The sequence below is a fragment of the Athene noctua genome, chromosome Z, assembly GCF_965140245.1.
Source record: "Athene noctua chromosome Z, bAthNoc1.hap1.1, whole genome shotgun sequence".
Classification (NCBI taxonomy): Eukaryota; Metazoa; Chordata; class Aves; order Strigiformes; family Strigidae; genus Athene; species Athene noctua.
The window spans coordinates 63356298-63381095 of record NC_134077.1 but is presented as its reverse complement, the minus strand read 5'-3'; the positions used below and the strand labels follow the sequence as shown (position 1 = coordinate 63381095).

Genomic DNA, 24798 nt, shown 5'->3' with positions numbered 1-24798 from the left:
ATGCTTGATTTCAAAAACAACACTTTTTGATGTTTGAGGGGTAAGTTCTTAAAGAATTACTAGTGTTTGAAAACCTTAGATGTAGCCAGTGCTTTAAGTTCAATGCTTAATAAATGCAGAAGGCAGCCTGACAGGGAAAGTCTGAATCAATTTTATTACTTACAGGATATTGAGTTTAACGTAAGTGTTCAGGACCAAGATCACAAAATCCCCCAAGATCTTGAGATGATGAATATTATAGTCTGTGCTATTAGCATACTGAGGTAATGCTTAATCTGTAATAACTCATACAGCACTACAGTATTGTCTAAATTGCTCTGTATAGCACTTCTACTCTGGTTTGAATAAGAACATTGAAAAATTACTGGGAATGTAATGAGAGAGAGAAAATGGAGCATGAGGGGCAAGTGTTACAACAATGGCAAAATAAGGAATATGTGTGGTTTTTCCTTATTTATTAAGTAAAGAGTAAAGTAAAAAAAAAAAACACATTTATATGTAAGCTATAATAAGTTTAGTTAATTTCATTTATAAGTTTAAGCACATCAGACACATAGTATGCATACTTGGCTTTTGACCTGCAGTTTGTGTGGCAACTGACAAGTAGAGTCCAGTCAGGAAGAAACTGAAATTTTAGTAAGGAAATTAGTTACATGGCAAGATCTCCGCTCTAATGATTATAGTTCAAGTTGCATAATTAATCTGATACATTCTAATTCCAGTTCACCTCAGTGATCTTAAGTGAAACTGTGATTTTAAGAGTCTCTTCTCATGTGTGTGACTGATACTGTAAGATGAGATAACTGTTGCAATATAGTATTTGACTGTGTAGAATTGCTGTATGAAGCTATTCTTTTAATGCTATGTCAAATTTCAGTAAGTTAGCAGAAGGAAGAATTTCTAGAGGGAGTGATTCCTCAAAGGGATACCTAAATGATCGGTCTTCAGCATGTGCCTTTATGGAAGAGACTGCAAGTATGTTTTATTTTTTTGTCTCCCACAACCTTAGGGACTTGAATGTTGGGTAGATTTCACAGGGAATACCTGATAAGAAAAATAGGCAAATAGTTGACTGGTTAAGTGCTTCCATAGCAGAGACACTTTTTAAAACCATTGGTGGAAAATTATGGTATTTGGCAAGTAGTATTTATTCTATATTTTGTTTTACACAGATCTAGTTAGCATATCACACCTAACAAATCATGGCAGGCTTTTCTGTCTGAGCAGTGATGCATATGAATGTTTTTCCCCTGCTGTTCCTGCTGTTTTGCAACTACGTGCAAGGGATGGTTAGAACGAGTGTCGGGGTTTTTTTTTGTGTGTGTGTGTGTGCATGTGTGTGAATTTTAATATGTTCAGCTGAAAGTGGAGCTTGGACAAGAGATGTGTGTACAGTCTGAAGGTTAATTTATGCTGTTCTCTACCCTTAATTAAAAAACCATGTGTGAAAGAATATTTAATCTTTAAACCTTAAATTTCTGTTAAGTAAGTTGACATGCTGAGTGGACTTAGTAGGTAGAGGAAGAGTATATCCCTTGAAAGGGTCAAATCCATAGTCTTGTGTCAAGGTTGTTAATACGTGTGTAAAGTGGAGTTATCTTGTAGTCTGAACATTCAGATAATTTTTGACAAATGTGTCTATTTCTTTCAGGGCTAATTTTAGGGAAAATTAAACAAATGCAGTTTGGGGTAAGGGGTAGATAAGGGTACACTCTACAGATTCTCTGCCATTGTCTTGGTGTTCTGTATTTCTGTGTCCTCCATCCTCTTTCCTTCCTATTCTTCCACTGTTTCTTAAATTGAGGTGTCTGTAAGCTGCTACAGTGACTTCCTGCTGCAGGTGCTCACATATGTATAGTTAGGCCATGTGACGTGCCTCTGGATGTTGAATTTGTTGTGGTTGTTTTTAGTTGGAAGAATAAAGGTTTGATCCTAGGACAAGAGATCTCTAAGGTCATTTTCCTACATATAGCTGTAAAATTTAGTATCTTAAGTTTATATGTCCATAGATAATTCAGCTACTCGTCATTGTGTTGCTTTACTAACCAATATTTTTGCTGATGTTCCAGAAATAGGTAAGAACTGAGATTGGAGATTTGTTTTGGTTGAAGTGCAGTGAGGCTTTGAAACAAGATCTCACCTCTCACTTCTCTTGGTTTTACGCTTGAGTTAGGAATAATGGGAGAGCTCTAATGCTTGCTTCTTAGATAGAAGAAAACCTGACAGAAAAATGCTTTTTAAGTAAGTGTAAGTGGTTTTGCAGTTTGTAACACTTCCTGTAGAAATGACCAAGGAAAGAATATCAGACATCTTGTCTGAAGCAGAGGTTCTTGTATTACTTGAGTAATGCAAAAGTTAGGTAATTTTCATTGTGAAGTAAACAAATACTGAATTTTTAATTTTTTTTTTCCTTTACTAGTATGGGAAACTTTAGTTTGGTTAGTGATTCTGTGCTAAGGACCCATTTCATTCTGCATACCTGGTTTCTTAAAATATCTGCAAGTATCGATTGAATAAATGTTTTTCTTTACTAGAGATGTATTTCAAAAATTAAAATGAACTCAAATGTCAAGAAGCATAATAGAAACTGGAAGATATTCTTAGCAGCTACCATCTTCCATTTTCCTTAAATCCCACCACTATGACAACTGCAGTTGGGTGTCTGGAACAGGTTAGCATAATAATGATGAAACTAATCCCTAGTATGTTTAGACAATAATAATAATGGCAGTAGAAATAAAAGTCAGTCTTCTCTCTCTGCTTGACCCAATGCTTCTTCTCTGACCCTCCTGCTGCCTAGAATACTTATTTTATTTCCTTTATTATTCAAAACTTGCATACTGCCTTCTCTTAAATGAAATAGGAAGAGTTATTATAAAGAGTTATTTTGCACGAGGTCTGTGAGAGGCAGAAATGTGGTTGAACCTGGAGAAGTCAAGCTGAAGAGCAGCTCCACACCATGCAATTTGCAACAGGCCACCTATTTTGAACTAGTTTTCCAGAAGCAAGGTTTTCTGTGATTTAAGGCTTTTAGCTAAACAGCTGCAAGAAGGTAGTACTTATCTTTTCTAAACTGTTATCTGATGTGTTGAAGTATACCTTCAAATTAGAAAGACCAGTCATGAGAGAACTTCCACGTACAATGTGAAAACAGCCTTACAAAGAGATAACAAGATTTTTTGATCTTTCTTACAAAGAAAGGACCTAACATCTAGAGGAAACGGTAGGCTACATTTTACTTGAAATTAAACTTTATTGAAGTTGATAGAATAATGTAGCAATTAAGGTGTACTTAAAATCGAGGCCAAAGTATAAGCTCATAGAAGCAGGAAACAATTTTTACCCTTATCAGTACTAATTAATTGAAGGCAGACACTGGGAAGTTGAAACAAGTAGGAGTAAACTTATTCTCTCAGGGAGGACTTCCTATATACAGGGTTAAATATTTCATGCGTCACTGCTGAATGTTTTTGTCTAAACCATTACAATCATGGTTTAACTTGAGTGATCCATGGATGATGATTTTCTTCTATTTTCTTAGACTCCACACTACGCATGTGGTCAGGAAATGGTGTGGTTTTAATAATACATTTGCTGAAATATATGTAGGGTGAGAGTTGCTTTCATTTTCTTTTTGCTATTGATGCGGAGGTGACCCCACTGTTATAGTCTTGAATACTAAGAATATATCTTAAAATATTTGCACAGCTGAGAAATCCTTCAGTCTTTAGGTGTCTTTCTGAAAATATTTGTAAACCTGCTGAAATTGTCTGATTAATATGGTTTTCCTTCTCAAAAGCTGTCAGCTGACAGATGTTTCTGGAATAGCTTTAAATTCCTGGATTTTATTTAAAATACATGAAATTGAAATAAAACAGAACTGAAACTTTCATTGGAGACTGCTCTGTATATTCTCCTCTGATTAATGTAAAGCAATGATGTAAAGAGTTCATGTAAACCCTTTATGCACAACGAAGGTTGCCTGAGAGCTGCTGCCATTGTAGTTGTTGGTTTTGTATTTTGTTTGTTTGTTTTTAACTTTATGAAGTAGGTAACCCAATAAAAAGAGCAAAATACATGTTATTTCAGACAATTTTAGTTTAGAAGTGATTTGAATAGCATGGACTTTCTCTATGTATCTTGAACCAGGAGGTGGTTTATTAAAACTAGTGTTACAACTTAGAAACACAGGTATTAGGTGCATTTTGAATGTGAGATTACACATTGTTTTAAATGTAGCAGAAGTGTGGTGAAGCCATTATTGAAAGCAAGAATATTTTCCTCCATGAATTAGCTAAATACGTTTATATGGCAGCCTGGTAACTACATCAGTATACTACCAACTCATGATATTTCTTTGCTTTATTCAAGTATTTTAGGACTGTAGTTCGTGTATATCCTTGATACTATGATAAGATATGTTTGTTCTGTGGAATCAGAATAAACAGTAATACTTGCATATTAAAATTTAAAGATGGACCGTAATATTTAAGTAATTTGAGAAGTTTAAAGTTACATTTTTTTTAAAGTTCTGAGAATTGTTGCATAAGGAAAAATACCTTTTCTTTTTTAGGTTATACCTGTGACTTTTTGAAGTTTTCAAATACATACTTGCTGTAGTCTGTCAAACATTTAACCAAGGGTATTTTGGGGCATTATAAAATACATTGCCTAGTTATATTTTATTTTAGAGTAACGTTGCGATGGACTGCATGCAGGAAGTTGCAGGTCACAAAATGCAAAGTTTTAATGCGTTATCTTTATCCTAAATCTTGCCATGTATTATAACAATAGATGAAAATTCATCTGAAGGTGGCAAGTACTCTGTACATACTGCAGAGAATCAAGGAAATGGAGAAATTACAGAGTCGTTCAGGTTGGAAAAGACCCTTGGGATCATCAAGTCCAACCATCAGACCTACACTGCAAGTTCTCCCCTATACCATATGCCCCAACAGCTCATCCAAACGACCCTTAAACACATGCAGGGATGGGGACTCCACCACCTCCCTGGGCAGCCTATTCCACTGTCTGACCACTCTTTCTGTGAATTTTTTTTTCTGAATGTCCAGTCTGAACCTCCCCTGTTGCAGTTTAAAGCCATTCCCTCTTGTTCTGTCACTAATTACCTGAGAGAAGAAACCAGCACCAGCCTCTCCACAATGTCCTTTCAGGGAGTTGTAGAGAGTGATGAGGTCTCCCCTCAGCCTTCTCCTCCTCAAACTGAACAGTCCCAGCTCCTTCTATCACTCCTCACAGGATTTATTCTCCAGGCCCTTCACCAGCTTCGTTGCCCTCCTCTGCACTCGCTCCAGCACCTCGAGATCTCTCTCGTATTGAGGTTCCCAAAACTGGACACAACACTCCAGGTGTGGCCTCACCAGTGCAGAGTACAGGGGGACTGTCACCTCCCTACTTCTGCTGCTCACACTGATACAAGCCAGGATGCGTTGGCTTTCTTGGCCACCCGGGCACACTGCTGGCTCATGTTCAGCTGCTTGTCAATTAGAAGCCCCAGGTCTCTTCCAGACAGCTCTCCAGCCACACCTCCCAATGCCCTATCATAGCATTTGTACATTAGAAATATGCAGTAAGGTATGGTTTGACTTCCACATTTCTTCTCATGGTGACTTCCTAATAGCTTTATGTTTGGGAAAGATTATAGTGTGAAGTTTTAGCTCATGTAGCTGCTGTGAAGGATCTTTCTTATTTTGCTAAGAATACAGTGGTCTAAACTGGTGATCTGGCTAAAAAATCCAGCTATCATGTGAATGTTGCTGGACAGCTTAGGAGTACAGTCAACTGTATTTATTATGTCTTCCTTTTCTGTGGAATGGAGTATTAGTTCATCCTCTCTCACCGCCTCTTCCCTTAAGGAATGTTATTCATACTATGAATGTAAATAATTACTGGATTTGGGGTTTTTTTTCTGTTAAAGAATATCTGTGAAGCAAACTTCTGTCTTTTGTTGTTCTTTTCCAACAATGTTCCTTTTTTTTTTTTTAAAAAAAAACAACCTCAAAATTACTTCCCAGATGTCATAGTGATGGAAATGATTTCTAAGAAATTATCAGGTATCATTTGTGCAAGCAATTTAGAGCTTCCTTTGTGTTTAATTTTCACTGACAGTGCAGTATTCCTACCAATTCTATAACTAAATCTTTTTCATTGTGGCTTGATTTTATTTTTTCGTAACTGTGATTTGTTCCTACAGAGATTTTTTATAATATTTAAATATTTCTGAATAATTTCTTTTCCTTAAATTGCATGTGATGAAAGACAATGTGTAAAGCTTACATTAGAAGGATGCAATGATGACCTAGACTGCTAACGGATAGACAATTACTGTGTATTTGTCCAAGTAAGTTCATATATATTTGAACGTGCATAATATTTTGTTTCCTTCCTGTCTGCAGAGTTCTATATGAAGGGAAGGAACGTATCATTTCAGGCTGTGAGGTGATTCAAGCTACTCCTTATGGTCGTTGCGCCAATGTTAACAACAGTTCAGCTTCTTCTCAACGGATCTTTATCACATATCGAAGGGCTCCTCCGATACGACCTCAGAATTCATTGGCAGTTACGGATATCTGTGTTATCGTTACTAGCAAAGGAGAAACCCCTCCTCATACATTCTGCAAAGTTGATAAGAATTTAAATTGTGGTATGGTAAGTATTTAAAAGCTTGAATCTCTTTTTTATTTTTAAACTGAACAAACAAATCCACAGGATTAGCTCTTTGAACTTTTCTTAGCATTGTTATAATTGTGTTCTATCACTACATTATCGTTTTTTCATTCTGTATACATGTGAGACTGAGTTGCGGAAAAAATCACTCTATAACTGTGGAGTTATAAAGTGGGTGTGTTTATTCAGCGCTGGGCGCATGGGGGATCGCTCCACCACAAGCATGCGTGCCCCTTGCAGCTCCTGTCCAGCTTATATGTTACAAAACGGTGCATATTCATAGAACGCCTATACATATACATAGTCTACCCCCGCCTCCCCTCGCTTCTCATGGTAATCAGGTCTCCTCCCCTTGCGCCTGCGCGATGAGCTCTTCAAGTTCCGGGCAGGGATTGCAGATTCCTGGGGAGGGGTCGTAAAGATGAAGTACCTCTTCTTCCTCGATGATGAACTTTTCACCCTGTCACGCTGCGCAGCCTCAGTTGTTCTCTGGCTTCTGACCGACTGCCACGCCAGTTTGTGCCTGTATTTGGGATAATCTGTTGCTGATATCCACAACTTCAAGGACCATAGGAGGCTTCTTTCTGAGTTAGGAGACAGTAGCCTAGCAATGTTATCAGCACCTGGTATGTCTTTGCGGACAGCCCCATACGCCTCCTTTTGTCTTTGCAAAAGTTCCCTAGTCTTGCACCATTAATCTAAGGTTGTTTAGGCTCCCCATCTCAAGACTTCAGTCTTGTAGGTTTTGTTGCTCTGATTTCCTTTAATGTTAAGAATTACTTCATACTGATTACTCACTAACTCAGTTTGCATATTCATGTCTAGGTGTTATTTAGCAGTAGTGCAGTGAATTTTTTTTTTTTCAATATTATTCTATCCCCCCCACCTCTTGGTGATGCTGACACTTGGTATGAATCATAAATGCTTTTATGTGTTTATTAATAATGCCTAATTACTAAGGCATGTATGAGTGATAATTACTACTTACAGTTTCTTCATGTATTTTCAATCTGTTCACTTTTGTTTAGTCTGTTTTGCATTTAGTTTACTCAGGCTGAAATAAGTGACTTTTTTCAAACGGTAGAGTGTATTTAGACAAACTGCAAAACCAGTATGTAAATTACCAGTTTATGGAAGTATGATAAAAGCTTCAGGTGATGAGGTTTTGCATTTCACTTCCACTGTTGAGGTTCCCGTAAGAGTCAACTTTTTTAAATAACCAAGAAGATGTGAAGTTGCAAATTATTTGCTTCACTTTTCCCTGTTCTTCTATTAGAATAAGTCAGAGTGGTCTGGTGGTATGTTTATTTTATTTAAATCTTGTAATCTCTAAAAAATGTGAGAAGTCTGAATTCTTGGTTTCGTGATTTACATGCACTCAACAGCCAGGCAGTCATTTTATTCTGTAATGCTTTTAATTTAAATATCTGCTTTGTTTGTAAGTGGAAGTGTATTCAAGTGCTTACACTCGATTTCTCTGCTGCCTGTTGTCATTTTTGCTGGTTCTAAGATGAAACTTGTATCTTCCAGTGGGGTTCCAGTGTATACCTTTGTTACAAGAAGTCTGTGCCAGCTTCTAACTCTTTAGCATATAAAGCTGGTAAGTAATTTTAGAAGCAGACTGTCTAAACATGCTAACAGAAGGATTCAAATGCCTTGTTGAAATCAAATAATAATTTTAAAAGCTTAAATGCTATCTGTCAGAATTCTGTTCCCAGAGTATGTCTGTTGAAGTCAACTCCTATGATGCCTTCTTTGCTCTCCTTGATTTTTCTCAGGGAAAAAAAAAAAACAAGCCTTAATAGAAGTAGCATTGTTCTGTATTAATTTAGTTCTTATCATGACAGGTTTGGTAGCTTAGGAGCTTCACCAGAAAACTTATCAAGGATTTCAGGTGTAACAAAACACTTCACATTTCTTGTGTTGGTGGTGATGGAGAAGGAGTAATTAAAAATTCCATTTAACCTTACTGATTTCTTTTTATGTTTCAGAGCTAATGCAATGTCTTCCATTTAATTTGAAAATTAAAGGTTTCTTCCCTTCAGTTCCACAACTGTTCACTTGTTTCTTATTTGAGGAGAGTGAAAAATATTATGAGCAATAAATGACAAAAATCCTTTTAAGTCTGGTTTTTATAAGTTTTTTTAATGCATTACTACATATTATTATCTTTTTTCTGAAGAAGTCAAAAAAACCTTTCAAAACAGTTTCTACTGAGCACTAAGTGCACCAAGTTTCTTTGAGAGGAGTAAACTACCAAGTAGATATGGAAAGCATATATGATGAAGTCCCTGTACCATAAAATAAGCTAGGCGAACAGCAGTAGTAAAGAAAGCTGAAAACTGAATAAACAGTTTGTTTACATTGAACATATTGACGGATTAGCAGAAATTATGGACAGTCAGCTAGATCATACTATTTTGAATGGATTTATTACTGCTGGTTTTACAGTAGATAAATGGTCACTTTCTTCATAAGAATTTATTTGTAAGAAATACCATTCCAATGACACATTTAAGTAGCACAGGTAATTCCCAACTGGTTTAAAGTAAATTAGTTTTTACTATGTACTGTTTTTTCAACAGTTACCAAAAGGGAGTGCTTCAGTATTCATACACAATTTAAAAATTATTGTTACTTGTATGACTTAGCCTCTCATCTGAAAGTAAGACTTCCTTCTTCTGCAGATGTACTTTTCAGTTATAAAGTCCAGATAACCATACTTTGCTGTACCTTGTGGAAAATCTATTTCTTACGTTATTTAGGGTTTGCGGCCAAATATGCTTACTTTTCCTTCTCCCATTCTGAAGGCTTAATATTCAGATATCCTCAAGAGAACTATGAGTCATTCCCACTGTCGGAATCTGTACCTCTCTTCTGCCTTCCTATGGGAGCTACTATTGAGTGCTGGGACTCTCAAACCAAATATCCACTGCCAGTGTTCTCAACATTTGTACTGACCTGCTCTTCTGCAGAAAAGGTATGGCTCTGAACTGTGACTAGATTTTGCTTTTAGTTCGGATGGCTGCTATGGACATAAATAGGCATTGTTTCTTCTGTATTTTAGAAATACTACAAAATAACTTGTTAAAAATTCCCTTATAAAATTGGGGTTTTTAAGTGTTTGTATGAAATGGAAGTAAACCAAACCAGGAAATAGCTGGTAGAGTATGTGCTGTCCCATGTAAGCAGAACCATATACTTAACAAAACCATGGATTTCACTTTTTCCCTGTTCTTTCAAGTAAGAAGTTTCTGGGAATGGAAGTGTAGGCTGCATGTTAAAGAGCTGTTCACTTACCACATGCGTTAACAATGTTTAAGTTACAGTTTTCTTATGGTTACCTTAAAAGCCACTTCTGTGTGCATTTGCTTAATTGAGCTCTGTAGGTATCTATGTGCATGAATAGGAAAGCAGCTACCAGGAAACAGCAGGGCAGGGAGAGGAAAAGTATGTGCTGAAAAGTAGCATGTGAAAGGCTCTGAAGAACTGATGAGCTCCTGAGACCACTGATCTTGTTGGATTCTCATGAAGTGATAGATTCAAAATACCAGCCATCTGCTAAATCCATATAAGACCCCTAGCACACATTGGCACTAAAAATGTGTTGCATGACTCAGTCCATGCAGGAAGGCAGTGTCTGCTGTACACAGACAGAGGCTCTAGGGTTGCAGGTACACCTGATGAAGCAAGGCAGCCCTTGTTTGGGGTTGGTCTCCCAGCTGTTGCTTCAGTTTGCCAACTGTGTCCATGTGTGTGCATGTGAACTGCACAAGGGAATAAGTGACTGCAATGTGTGATTAGCTCTCTGTGATTAATAAACAGCAGTTTGGCTTTATTAGTGATAACAGCTCAACTTCCACTCTGCCTCAGTCCCCTATAAGGGAAACTTACTTCTCTGTATCCAAACAACAAAACTGTCTTGTATTAATACTGCTTTTGCAAGGAGGAATGAAGTAGCTGCCAGTATTTTTCTCAGATTCAGTGTATACTGTGGTATCCATCTTTCCCTGAACTCCTTTTGCTAAGCTTGCCAGAATAATTCAGTTAATTCTGAAACTCTGACAAATAGGGAAGGAATATTAGAAAAGGTCAGTAGCTGTTTAGATTAATAGAAGTGATGTCAAAGCTAACATAATTTTCTTTAGTGTGGTAAACCCCATTTCGTGAGGGTTTGGGTTTTTTTGACCATAACAGTTAATGGATAGGGTTTTGTCACAGCATGCAATTTGATTCCTTCAATCTACCATGAACACTTGGTTGAGGAAAGTTCAGTGAAAAAGAGGAAGAGAGGCACAAGAATCCAAAGCATTTAATTGATAAGGATATTTTGTGTATGCTACATAAATGAAAAGTCATTTCACAAGCTACCAGCAAAAACACTATAGCAAACACTAAAGACATAAGGATGCTTCAAAAGTTCTGACTGAATCTCCTGTTAAATAGTGGGTCCACTCAGGTGTTTTTCTTCATCTTTTAGGTTTATGGTGCTGCTATTCAGTTTTACGAGCCTTATCCCCGGGAGCTGCTAACAGAAAAACAACAATTACAGCTGGGTCTCCTGACAGCTGTAGAGAGGAAAGTGGTTACTTCCAAGTCCATCAATTCCAACAAGTGCATCTGCCTTCTCTCACACTGGCCTTTCTTTGAAGCATTTAGAAAATTTCTTATGTTCATCTACAAACTCTCTGTCTCTGGACCCCATCCTCTTCCCATTGAAAAGTATGTAAAACATTCTTCAGTGTACTGTCGGAAAGTAATTACATCGGCTCAAGAAGTCATGTGATTTATACATGTCACAGTTGCTACATTTGCTTCATTCTCTTGCCTACACTGTGTAGCTTATGTAGTACTGATAGAAATTGTTGCTGCTTCTGTTAAAGGGTAATGGCTCTTGTGGTGTCAGGAAAGTAAACTGGATTTTACTGTGGCTTTTCTGTTACAATATGTCAAGTCTGTTTACATTTCTCTTAACTACATCAAACACACAAAATGACTGAGCTACAAGATACACCCTAAGGTTTGCAGTCCTGCATTTTAGGTTAATAAATATAAGCTCAGGGACTCTGTGTATTAGCAATGAATGTCTTGTGTCTGTTTTCAAGCACTTCAACTAGTGCAGACTGTGTGTGTTTAAACTGCAGAGGATGCTTTTCATGGTCCTAAAAGTTTGCTGAAATACAATGTTACCTTCAAAACTGTGTTAGATGTCTGGCAGTGAAGTATACAGTTTCTCTGAGTTAAGACTCATTAGAAACTCTATCAAGTGGGGTTAGGCTGCCTGGGATTTTAAATGGCTTGCCTAAATACCACTGTGTTCCTATCTTTTGCATATATATCTGAGGCTGCCAGTATTAAATTTCATGCATGGAATGTAAGTGAATGGAGCTTCTTGTTTCAGTTTGCATAAATAGGCTCTTAAACTTATCAAGACAGTAAGTAAATCTTAACAGCCATTTAAAAAATATGATAACATAGTAATTCCAAAACATTATTAATATTGTGTTCAGTCCCTGATTAGTCCCTGGTGCTGGTTTTCTAACATCTTGTCTTTTTTTCAGGCACATATCCCATTTTATGCACAATATACCTTTCCCTTCACCACAAAGGCCAAGAATTCTTGTTCAGGTAAGCAAACCATTTGCTTCCAGTTTTAGTTACAATAATGGCAAACTCTCTTTCTTGCATTTGAAAGCCTGGTTTCTTTCTTTAGGCTTTTTACTCAGTTTTGAATACCCGTCTGCTGGAAGGGAGAGGGGAGGGGATGGATGGGTTGGACTTCTCTCTCTTTGGTATAAACCTGGGGTAACTTAGCAAAGGAAACTATTTCAGACTTCAAGTGGTGTGGGTGGAGGCAATGTCCTACTTGCACTTTTGAAATTTCTGCCATATATTGCCCTTTCATTTTATAGGCACCATTTACATTACCTCATTGATGGGGTGGTTTTCTGTCTTTCATTTGTCTACCCACTACTGTGGGTCAAAGGTTAATCCCCCAGGGCACTGTCTCTTGTGTTTCTCTGTTTAATCACCTAGCAGCACGTACATGTTCAACACTGAGTCATAGGTAGTTTCCTATAACTTCCGAGAATCGTTTCAGTGACTAATTCAGGCTCTGTTGACCTGGTGAACATGAGTCCCAAAGATTGTCTCTGATATGTTTCTCTTGTATGACATTGTGACTGTCTGCCAGGCATTTTATGGAACTATGGATATACTATACTGGAGTCTTATAGTGTATTAACTTTGGAGTTGTCCATATCAATAACATAACTACTTTATGTGTTTCAGCTTTCTGCCCATGATGCATTAATATTGTCTCAGCCCGTTTCTACACCATTGCCGTTAAGGTATCATTATTAATGCTTTAAATGTCTGCAACTTGAAAAATTCAGAGGCAAATAGGAATGAAAGAAAGAAGCCAAACATTGCTGCAATGTTTAGATCTTATAAACAGAAAGCTCAGTACACATTTATAAAATTATACAGTGTTGTCTTTTGGACATAGGCCTGTCCCTTGTGGAAGAATAATATCACAAATTGATCTTGAAATAAAGATGAATTGCCAGACTATTGTAGGAACTCCAAAGAAAGAAGAAGCAGGCTGTGAGGAAAAAACAAATATTTTAATATCTTGTATTTTCAGAACCTGTGCAGTAAGCAAAAATTTTTTTAATAACATAGATAGACTTTTATTACCTTGTTTTTTTCCCTTTTTTGGATCCAAGAGAGGTGTTTATGTCAAGCAGTTATGTTAATTCAGTTAATGCATAAACATGCAAACATTTTTGAAATTATACCTAAAAATTGGTATTTGTTGCTTGAAGGTTGATTCAGTCTCTGTGGATACTGCCTACATCTTCTGGGCTGGAGCTCCCTGTAACTGTGACATGGGGTTTTGTTTGCATAGTTTTGCTGATTTTTTGTTTGTTTTTAACTTAAAATAGTCTTTGCTTTTTAATTCCCCCCCCCCCCCCCCCCCCCCCCCAAAATATTTTGTGTGCAGCAGTATCCCATGTTTAATCACATCTGTTATACAGTCTCTTAAGTGAAAAAATACAACCAGCCATCAAACTGAAAAATAACATGTAAGCACTTTTCTAAGGACAGATTTTACATCCCCTGTGCTCTTACAGGTATCACTTCAATTCCAAAAGTGTGCAGTCCAAACAAATGAAACAGAGTCTAAGGTCTAGAAACTAAAGGCGTGTTACTATCAGAATAATAGATTGATTTTACTTGACTACTATTACAATTTGATACTGTGATTCTAAGATCAAATGGATACTCTAGTTCATTATTTTTGCCTAAGGTAACCCATTATATGAAACAACTGGTGTTACTTGTGCTTGGATTAGTTGTTAATTAACCAGTTAGATCTGGTTTACTGTTATAAAGACAAGTGCATATATGAGAGTGCCATAAACAACAGAAACTCAGCAGTAGCATGGTATAGCGTATGTTTCTTTAGCAATGGAATTTTAATATAGGTTTCTTTGTGGTGATACAAGTATCATATTGAGGTGATAGCTATTAGGTAGGTAGATAGATATTGATGTGTGGTAATATTAGCACCATTCAACTAGTTGGACTAAAACGGTTGTCAGAAGTGTGATAGTAATGACTTTTTTAAAATCCTCTAACATCTTATTCTCCCTCTCCCTTCCCACCCACACCTTAGTGGAGCAAACTTTAGCACTCTGCTCATGAATCTTGGACCAGAAAACTGTGCCACTCTGTTACTCTTCGTATTACTAGAAGGCAAGATCCTCCTCCATTCTCTTAGACCAGCTGTGTTGACAGGAGTTGCTGAAGCTGTGGTAGCTGTAAGTACAAAGTGTTCTGTACAGTAGCGAGAGAAATCAGTACAAACTCCACAGTTGTTACAAGGCTTTTTTAAGTTAAAATGATTGATATACTAAATGATAATTTTTCCCAGCAGTAGCATTTAGTTAAGGTGTCCTAGCATGTCTTATAACTATTAGAATGATAAACATTTTTGCATAGGTAACTAAGAGATGTACTGTAAATAAGTGGTTAAACTTAATTTACATTTACGTTTTTATTATTATAACATTAAATTGTTATTATATATAATTTATATTAAATTATTATTAAATTATTATTATATTACAGAAAGACTCCTTTCTGACAGTGTTACAAGCCTTTTAGCAATTTAATTTCAACTTGCTGCATGTAACTTCTTGACTTTTATTGTTCAGTATCTGTTGTCTTGTTTTAATGTGCTGATTTCCTTTAATTTTTCCTTCAGATGATATTTCCATTTCAGTGGCAATGTCCATATATCCCCCTCTGTCCTTTGTCTCTGGCCACCGTACTCAGTGCACCTGTTCCATTTATTGTTGGAGTTGATTCACGATACTTTGATCTGTACGATCCACCACAGGATATTGTGTGCATTGACTTAGACACAAACATGGTGTACATGTAAGTTCTATGGAGTTTTTACATTTATCTGTAGGTGGAGAGATTGCTGAGATGCTCAGGAGATAAAACTAATACTAACTAGCACTGTTTTATCTAATATGGTTCATATTTTAGTGTCCTCTGTTCTTTTTCTCATTACTAATGCTTCATAGCAAATTAAAACTTCCGAACTCAAGGGTCAACACTTGGCACTGCCTATAACAATGTGATGTAGATGTTGCTATAAATTTAGTAACAATGGTAATGTGCTTTTTGTTTGTTTTTCCATTTCTAGTACTGCTTATTAAGGAAATGGTACAAAAGCTAGAAAAGAGGAATAAGAGTTTGTCGTTTGGGGTTTTTTTCCCTGCCCCACCATTTCTTACATTTTCACCTTGACCTGCCACTTTTGAAGTGGTTTGCCTGTGTTCAGTGACTGTTGCTATGAACAGGAGTGCTTTGGGACCATTCATGACAGGTTTTGATGCTGTCTTGCACTTGGGGCATTTTATGTTAGTGTTAATGAATTGTTCTCCAGTTACAAGGGTCAAATTTTTGGTGAGATCAAGCAAAATTTGGTGTCTTGACTGTATTTAATCTGAAATATTTTCTCTTAATTACTAGGTTTTTAATGCTTTTCTTAAACTGAAAGTGTTGCATGAACAGTTTCTTTGCAGCTTCTTGAGGAGAGGCTAATCGAGTAACTCTTCTGTTTTTCTCATCTAAATGAGAATAGAAATAAATGAAAAAATCAGTTCCTTCAGGTGTTGAATTCAGTAACTTACTAATTACCTTTCCATTTTAAATTTATTAGGTCATAAATACAAAGAGGCATTTAAGCTAGTTCAAGATGATGGTGAACATCCCTAAATAAAGTGCACATCTTTTCGGTGTGAAAATAGTTTTAATTCATCTCATGTCACTTTTTAACCCTTTTGTTTTTAATAATTCCAGTTAGAACTAGTCATCTGATCTATGGATCAATTGAATGCTTTCTTGATTTTCATTGTTCAAAAGACCCTTCCTCTACTGAAGCAAATGTTTCCTTTACATTACTGAAATGCTTTGTTTTACTAGTAGCATCAAAGGAAATAGTAAGCAATGGAGCCGATAGTTTATTTTTTAATTTGTTTTTTTCTCCTTCCCCTAGGTCCCCATTAAAAACACTGCTAAAAGCATTCTCATCATTGTATATCAAAGTGTTATGCCACCAAAAGAATAATTTTAATAAGTGTTGTGAAAGAAGAATGTATTAAAGAAACTCAAGAAAGATAACTTGTTTATATGAAGATATTTGCAGTGAAAACCTCCTGAATGTTTTTGTTCATAAATAGAATGGAATTTGAAGATTGGGTTGCAGAAAAATGAAGGAGATAGAAACAGGGAATTTAGCAGGGAGATAAGAGGTCAGCCACTTGTAGATTTTTAGTTCAGTAATCAATCCAAGTAAGGTTGGTACTTGGTCTTTCTAGCAGATCCCAACAGAATCCTGACATTCTTAAGAGACACTCAACCGGAAAGATTGTTGCACCTTTTCTTTTACTGTCTTATAGGTCCATTTCTCTTTCACTTTCAGGTCAACTGATCTTTATCTTTGTTTGCTGTCCATGTTGCATATATCTCATCTGTACCACTTACTTGACTTCCAGAATTTGACATCTGTAACATTTGACTTGGGTATATGTGAGATGTTGGTACCTGCATTATAAATTTTTTCAACCTTATTTTTTTAAAAATAATTAAGAATTATAAAATACTACACTATTAGTGAGTAAAAATTAATGTTCTTTCTATTTTATTTAATCCATGTCTGTTTCTGCCCCTCTTTATTTCTTTGGCAAATCTCTGGGGGTTTTTTTTAGGTGTAAAAGCATTTAACAGCACCGTTGCTAACTTTGAAAGTCTGTGTAGTAGAAGAATAACATTTGAAAAATTCAGTATTTTTTTACTACATTAGTCTGTCTGTCTAGTTGTCTTTTTAGAGCAACTTTTCTGCTATCTTCTGTGTGATAGACTGAAGCTTTATTCACTGCCATAAAATGCTCAAGGCCTTTTATTCATTCAGCATCTTCCTTAATGCCTTTTTGTGGATGTTTTCAGCTATCTCTGTGAAAGTAACATTGAAAGCTGGCTAAGGGAAGTAGCCTTATTAGGGCAAAGATTTGAGAATTTGTTTTATTTTTATAGCAGGATTTTTCTCCTTGCATTTTTGGAACGGTACCACTTACACGGTTTATAAGCATATCACTATGGTGGGGGAAAAAATGGGCAAAGGCATCTATAAGCATGCATTTTTTCTTTAACTCGTGAAACTTTGGTTCCTTCCTAAGATAGTTCTATGTCAGTGCCAATTGAGCAAATAATAATTGAGCAAACATTTCACTGGTGCAAAGAACAAAACAAGTGGTGACAGCATCACCTCAGATAGTAATAACTGATTAGGTCTTGTGGCCACAAGGTTTGTTGTACTCCCTATTACAGCAATTCTCTCCAACCTTCTACCAGAAAGAGGCATGGAATTTCCAGGATTTACTGAGAAGCTGTGGAGCAAGACCCAAAGCGCAGCTAGAGCTCAACCTGGCTACAGTTGTTAAGGATAATAAAAAATGTTTCTATAAATTCATTAACAGCAAAAGGAGGATTAGGGAAAATCTCCCCCCTTTACTGGATACAGAGGGAAACATGGTAACTAAGGAGGAGGAAAAGGCTGAGGTGCTTAACACCTACTTTGCCTCAGTCTTTAGCAGTGGAACTGGCTGTTCCCTGCACACCCAGACTCATGAGCTGGGAGATGGGGAGGGGAAGCAGACTGAGGTCAGCACAGTTGAAGAGGAGGTGGTCAGAGACCTGCTGCACCCCTTGGATGCACACAAGTCTGTGGGACCGGGTGGGTGACACCCAAGGGTGCTGAAAGAGTTGCAGAGGTGCTCGCCAAGCTGCTGTCCATGATTTACCTGAAGTCATGGCTAACTGGGGAGGTCCCATTGGACTGGAGGGTGGCAAATGTGACACCCATCTACAAGAGAGGCAGAAAGGAGGATCCAGGGAACTACAGACCTGTCAGTCTGACCTCGGTGCCAGGGAAGGTCATGGAGCAGGTCATCTCGAGTGCCATTAAAATTCATATAATGGACAACCAGGGGATCAGGCCTAGTCAGCATGGGGTTATGAAAGGCAGGTCCTGCCTGACAAACCTGATCTCCTGCTATGACAAGATGACCCCACTATTGGATGAGGGAAAAGCTGTGGATATTGTCTACCTGGATTTTCGAAAAGCATTCAACACAGTTCCCCATAGAATTCTCATAGAAAAACTGGCTGCCCATGGCCTGGATGAGTGAACGGTCTGCTGGGTCAAGCACTGGCTGGATGGACGGTCCCAGAGAGTGGGGGTCAGTGGAGCTAAATCCAGCTGGCGGCCGGTCACAAGTGGTGTTCCTCAGGGCTCGGTGTTGGGACCATTTCTGTTCAACATCCTTATTGATGATCTTGGTAAGGACATAGAGTGTATCATCAGTGAGTTCGCAGATGACACCGAGTTGGGTGGGAGTGTCGATCTGCATGAGGACAGGGAGGCTCTACAGAGAGACTTGGATAGATTGGATCCATGGGCCAGTGTTAACCAGATGAGCTTCAAGAAGGCCAAGTGCCAGGTCCTGCACTTGGGCCACAACAACCCCCTGCATGGCTACAGGCTTGGGGAGGTGTGGCTGGAGCTGTCTGGGAGAGAAGGATCTGGGGGTTCTCATTGACAAGCAGCTGAACATGAGCCAGCAGTGTGCCCGGGTGGCCAAGAAAGCACCAGCAGAAGCAGGGAGGTGACAGTCCCCCTGTACTCTGCACTGGTGAGGCCACACCTGGAGTGTTGTGTCCAGTTTTGGGAACCTCAATACGAGAGAGATCTCGAGGTGCTGGAGCGAGTGCAGAGGAGGGCAACGAAGCTGGTGAAGGGCCTGGAGAACAGATCCTGAAGGAGCTGGGACTGTTCAGTTTGAGGAGGAGAAGGCTGAGGGGAGACCTCATCACTCTCTACAACTCCCTGAAAGGACATTGTAGAGAGGTTGGTGCTGGTCTCACAGGTAATTAGTGACAGAACAAGAGGGAATGGATTTAAAGTGCAACAGGGGAGGTTTCGACTTGACATTAGGAAAAAAATTTTTCACAGAAAGAGTGGTCAGACAGTGGAATAGGCTGCCCAGGGAGGTGGTGGAGTCCCCATCCCTGCATGTGTTTAAGGGTCGTTTGGATGAGCTGTTGGGGCATATGGTATAGGGGAGAACTCTGTAGAGTAGGGCTGATGGTTGGACTCGATGATTCCAAAGGTCTTTCCCAACTTTAGTGATTCTGTGATCCTGTACTCCGTACTCTCTCTGTGTTTATATCCGACTGCTTAAGCAAGATCTGGCATTATACCCATTGTCCTTCGAACAAAGATGAGCATCTCTTGAGGCCAATTTACTCTCCTGCTTAATCAACCACATAATTTTCATACTGTGAACTGAATTCTCAATCGTCCTAGTCCCTGCTATTCTGTTGTTGAAGCTGGAACTGAGTTGCCATAGACATGTTACAGTGTACCATATGAACATAAAGCTACCAGACTGGTCTTCCAGCATTTTGTAATGGCAAGTTCATGCTGTATTTCGAACTGCCTTTATCGCTATCAGAAGTAGTATGGCAAGTTTATGATAGTATAAATTTTGCGTAGTAATCACATACAGATTAGTATGCTTAAATTATATTAGCAAGACTGATAAAAATTGTGAAAGGAAAATCAGCTAAGTGAAACTTCCAACTAAAAGGTCTAAATCAAATCTTAATGGACATCCTCCAGACAGACTGGAGAAAACTCTTGCTCATAGCTTTATTTATAGCTGAGTAAATGAAATTCTGAGTTACGTCACTCCCATTTTTGTGTTTTATACAAATAGGGACAGTGACAAGATTTCAAAATACTTTAATTTTTAGTTATATTCTGAAAATGAAGCAACTTAGGGCTGTGGAAGCTGTTCTTTTTTATATATTGTCTGTATTTTATATATCCCATTTTCTCTCCCCCGTGTTTTAGATCAGATGATAAGAAGAGCACCAACTGGAAGCAGTTTCCTAAGAAGCCATGTAAAAGTCTGCTCAGCACCTTAAAGAAACTGCACCCACAACTGTCAGCAGGTGAAATATATAGAATAAAATGGGAAGTGGTAAGAACAAAATCTGCCTAAAGCAGGAAGAGTAATTATTCAAAGAAAACTACTAAATTTTCTGATACACACCTTCAATTCTTAAACTGTAATTAGTATATAAAGGTAAAGACTTCCTGCTATCATATGTGGTGTGAATTTTTTTTTAGACTTTTATTTTCTTGCTGTGACTTCCTAAAATTTGGGTTGTTTTTTTTTTTTTAGTCTTTCCTCACAATTAAATCATATTTAAACAAAGATTCAGCTAAAACATATTTGGATCTCGACCTAAAACAATATTCACAGTTACGATAAAACTAATAGAGGAAATGGCAATATGAGTAAAATAATGTTGAATATCTCAGTTATTGTGCAGATATGGCTGCTGAGTATCTCAGATAAAGACTTTTCTACAAAAAAAATCAATTAGCTAAATTTTGACAAAGTATTTTGTCAAAAGAAAAAGAAAAAGCTATCTTCAGCCTAATGACTTGGACAGGTAAGAGCAAAGTTGTAGCTGACCTAACAGTTTTCAGGTATTGCTTCTTTATGACTGTAGCTCTTCAAGGTACACTGATTCGGAGTGTGTTAGGTTGCATCATTATGGAGAACTCACACGTATACAAGATATACAAACTCTGTAAGTTACAAAAACAGGAAAGTGCACTAATTAAGAGGAAGGTGTTCTTGCCTTGATTTTCTATAATTTTTTTCTTTTTGCAGATAGCCTTTACTTCAACTATTAGAAAACCTCAGCTTAACTTTTGGTTTTATCAACAGGGTGTGTCATGCAGTCTACCTAATGTAGAACCACTTCTAATTTTACCTTGAGCAGAACCAGTGGTCTTTCCTACACAGCTGTTTTTTCTGTTTTGGCTATATTATAATAGATATGTTATTTATATTTATATATAAATATATTATGATAACTGATATTTTTGTAATAATAAAAAGTGTGGAACTATAATTTTCAGCAGTACCTGCTACTGTTTTTTTAAGAGTGCAAGAGTAAACTCTGAATGTCATCTAGTTGTCTCTACCCTTTGGAACAGTCAAATCTTAGAATTTTGATTGGAAAAATAGTTTTAGGCCCTTTCTTTCTAGATGTGTAATCTTCAGAACAGGGAAAACATGGTCCTTTGTGTTGATGTATCACTGAAAGACTACATTCAACTGAGATCCTCCTTGTTTCGTGTCCCAGAGGGCGGGATGAGTTAGAAAAACACATAATCAACTCTTCAGGTAACCTGCCTTTTGTATCAGCCAGACCAACTGGAAAATAATCACAGGATTTCTAGTATTTGTCACTTGTGAATAGGGGCAAGTAGAAAAAAAATCCCTCTTCGTCATCTTGCAGAAGTTACCTGTTTGAATGCACTGAATTTTGATGTAGGATTGTATGTGTTGTTCATTGCTAGTTCACAGGAAAACTCAAGAAGGCTCTGCAGTGGAGATGACTCCTATTGAGGCAGATTTCTCCTGGCAGAAGAAGATGATAGAACTTGAGATGGAGATCCAGGAAGCTTTTCTCCGTTTCATGGCATCTATTTTAAAGGGTTACAGAACATTCCTTAAGCCAATCACACAGGCGCCTTCTAATAAAGCAACTGCTGCTGATTCCTTGTTTGATCATCAAGGTGAGGATGAAGCAAACCAGCTGCTGATAGCGTTGGCAGTGTTATAACTTTAGGGTTGAGGAGCTCCTTAACTTCAAAAGGTCAATTAGCAATTGTGTAAAGTGAAACAGATAAATGCACATAGAATTGCAGTTCTACAATTGTTCTGGTATTAGAAAAGTTGTCTTTCAGTAAAAGGATACCCTCTGTGTGTGGTATAATCTGTGAGGGCAGCTCTTGGTAATGAAAGAATATTTCTCCATTTGTACAGAGCAAAAATGCCAGAAGCCCAGTAGTGAAGAACAGAGTAATGTTCTTGATATAAATGGGAAGATTAAATAGAGAACAGGGCAGAGATTGGAAACGTAACAAAGCAATAGTCAGCAAAGGTCATCTTACTTTTCTCATCACCTTAACTTTTCAGCTCTGCTCATGAGTTGAAGGTCGCAGGTGTTTTGTTTTGTTTGTGGTGGTGGTGGTGGTGTTTTGGGGCTTTTGAGGGATGTATGTGTGTTGCTTTTTGTTTTAATTACTGGAAGAGAGATTTGACAAGAGATTTTTAGTCAAAGGTTTGGAAAGCCTTAAATATTTTCAGGCCCATCACCTGTTAGGATTTCATAATTTTTGTTTTAGTATTGTTTTAACTATTAGATACTTTCGCTTTTGTATGAGGTTGTTATCTCCTTTTTCTTGCGCACAAGGTCAGCAAACACAGTGGCCTGATTACATGCAGATGATTGCTTCCCAAGTGTTGTTAACTGTAGTGAAAAATAATTATTAAAAAAAAGCTGTTATATTAATCTTCCAAATGCAAGTAGTGATAAGTAGTTGTTTTTATTGATAAAGCAAATACTTTGTGTATTAGTAACTGCTATTTAGTTGTGTGTTCCTTTTTATAATCAGGATTTTTAAAAAGCAGAGACCGTGCCTATACAAAGTTCTACACGCATCTCACCAAAACACAGATATTCAGCCGCTTTATTGAAGAATGCAGTTTTGTGAGTGACAAGGATACTGGCTTGGCATTTTTTGATGACTGTATTGAAAAGGTGAAAAATCTAGCAATACTGTTAAATTATATGGTTCTGTTAATTTTGTGTTACTGTCCTAGTTTTTAGTTGTAAAGGTAGATACCCTCTATCGCAAGTGCTTTGAGGGATTGAAATTCTTGGTGTTTTTTTGCTGAGTCATTTTTCTTGCTTCATCTTCTTGCATGGCCATCATTTTCTGTGCCGATGCAGAAAACTTCCACTAAAGCCCTGTAGTATCTCAGGCTATAAGACAGGATGAGGAATAACAGTAGATGACACTTTAGCAAAATGCCATCCATGTCTTCCCTTTAAATACTAATCATATTATCTACCAGTGGTCATCTGCGTTGTTGCTCTTTTTCACACAATTTAAACTTAAAACACTAAAACATGACTAGTGCTCCACTTGCGGTCAAAACTGATTTATGTAGATAAGATTCCCTTTCATTGCCTGTATTTTATATGAGAAAGATTGCTGTAACCCGTTCTTGTTTTTTGAAACAGAGACTCTTCAGCATGGTTCTGGTCTAGATGAGTTATTGAGTTTATAGCTTCATCTGTAAAATGCCAAGTTCACAATATAAAAATTAGGAGCTATGGAATTATGTATTTTTTAAAGGTGTATATATATATGTGATTCTTTCTGGACAGAACCTTCATTTTCATACGAAGTTCTTACAGAATAAGCCTTGGATTCAGTATTAATTCTGGTCAAATTAACACTTGTAAACAGACCACAAAATAAGTGTTTAAAACTTTTTTTGCCTTTTTTTTTTTTTTTTCCTGCAGAGCATGAGTTAGGCATCTAGAGTATACTTCATCTAATACTGTTAAAAATTTGATATTATTGTGTTGCATATTTAAATTGTCATATTGCAAGTATCTGCAAAACAGCAGTTTCTTTCAATTAAACTAAATGAAAGCACTTTAGTTGAATAGCTCTAGGATTTTGTACTTGGTAGATAATGCCAACAGATTGGAAGCATGCTGATTACTGCATTTTATTACTTTCAGCAAAGGAAGTATTTAAAAAGGAGACTAATTGCTTTACAGTAATAAGAAAATTTAGTGGTTTGTATTTAATATTTCAGTAAATGACACAGCTTTAATAGAATTATTAATTTGGATTTTTTTGAGTTGAGAAGAAACTCTTATTTTTCTCTCCCACCCCACACACACCCGCCTCCACCTCCCCCAGCTCTTTCTGGATAAAGGAACAGAGAAACGAGAGAAGGTACTTTGTCCTTCAAAATGTTTAGGTATATCTGATTGTGAAAAGAAAGACTGTGGTCTTGATATTTGATATTAGAACAAATATGATTTCTTTTATATATTATATATATATATATATAATCAAATAGAGTATTAAATACATTTTTACATATACTCACATAGTTAATGTTAAAAAGGACATTGTATCCCAAAGCCAAACTCTGTACTTAGAATATGAACTGTCTTTCTTAGGTTGATGTAGATTTTCTTGAAGATACACGGTTAATTGAGCTTGATGAGTCACAAAAAAGTGAACACACAGTGTTCATAATGCCACCAGAACCTCCTGCTGATGATGGACAGGACCGAGTGCCAAAATACAGGTACAGGTCAAACAGCCAAATGTAGTGAAACTAGAATGCTTATGACATTAAGCAGGCCAGATGTTCTGTTTTGGTGCAAGACTTGCCTTAATTTTCAGAAGAATATTTAACAGGATACAAACTCTTGGATTCTGGTAAGATTCTGAAGCTCTAGAAGTCGATGGTTTGTGTGTGTGTGTGTGTATGTTTCAGGATGTGTAAATTTTGGTTTCAATTTTTCTGTAACTTCTTGCCAACTTTATAGTAATACTTTCCTACATGTATT

General features: G+C 37.1%; 1 protein-coding gene across 7 annotated transcripts in view; it reads left to right on the top strand.

Annotated features, from left to right (window-relative positions):
• Window positions 1-24798, top strand: part of DENND4C (DENN domain containing 4C) — an 89293-nt gene that overhangs the window by 31133 nt on the left and 33362 nt on the right. For 5 of the 7 annotated variants that reach the window (XR_012635481.1, XR_012635480.1, XM_074931250.1 and 2 more), the window contains exons 3-14: window positions 6417-6669; window positions 8218-8287; window positions 9498-9667; window positions 11168-11409; window positions 12249-12315; window positions 12979-13037; window positions 14369-14513; window positions 14960-15135; window positions 20183-20283; window positions 21710-21928; window positions 22811-22956; window positions 24403-24533. Coding sequence is in view for 5 of the 7 variants with exons in the window: in XM_074931250.1 (XP_074787351.1) it covers window positions 6417-6669; window positions 8218-8287; window positions 9498-9667; window positions 11168-11409; window positions 12249-12315; window positions 12979-13037; window positions 14369-14513; window positions 14960-15135; window positions 20183-20283; window positions 21710-21928; window positions 22811-22956; window positions 24403-24533 (1779 nt within the window). In the remaining 2 variants the exon portion in view is untranslated. Of the gene's footprint in view, window positions 1-6416; window positions 6670-8217; window positions 8288-9497; window positions 9668-11167; window positions 11410-12248; window positions 12316-12978; window positions 13038-14368; window positions 14514-14959; window positions 15136-20182; window positions 20284-21709; window positions 21929-22810; window positions 22957-24136; window positions 24173-24402; window positions 24534-24798 lie in introns of those variants that run through there. The other 2 variants (XM_074931248.1, XM_074931251.1) reach the window with 2 other exon arrangements.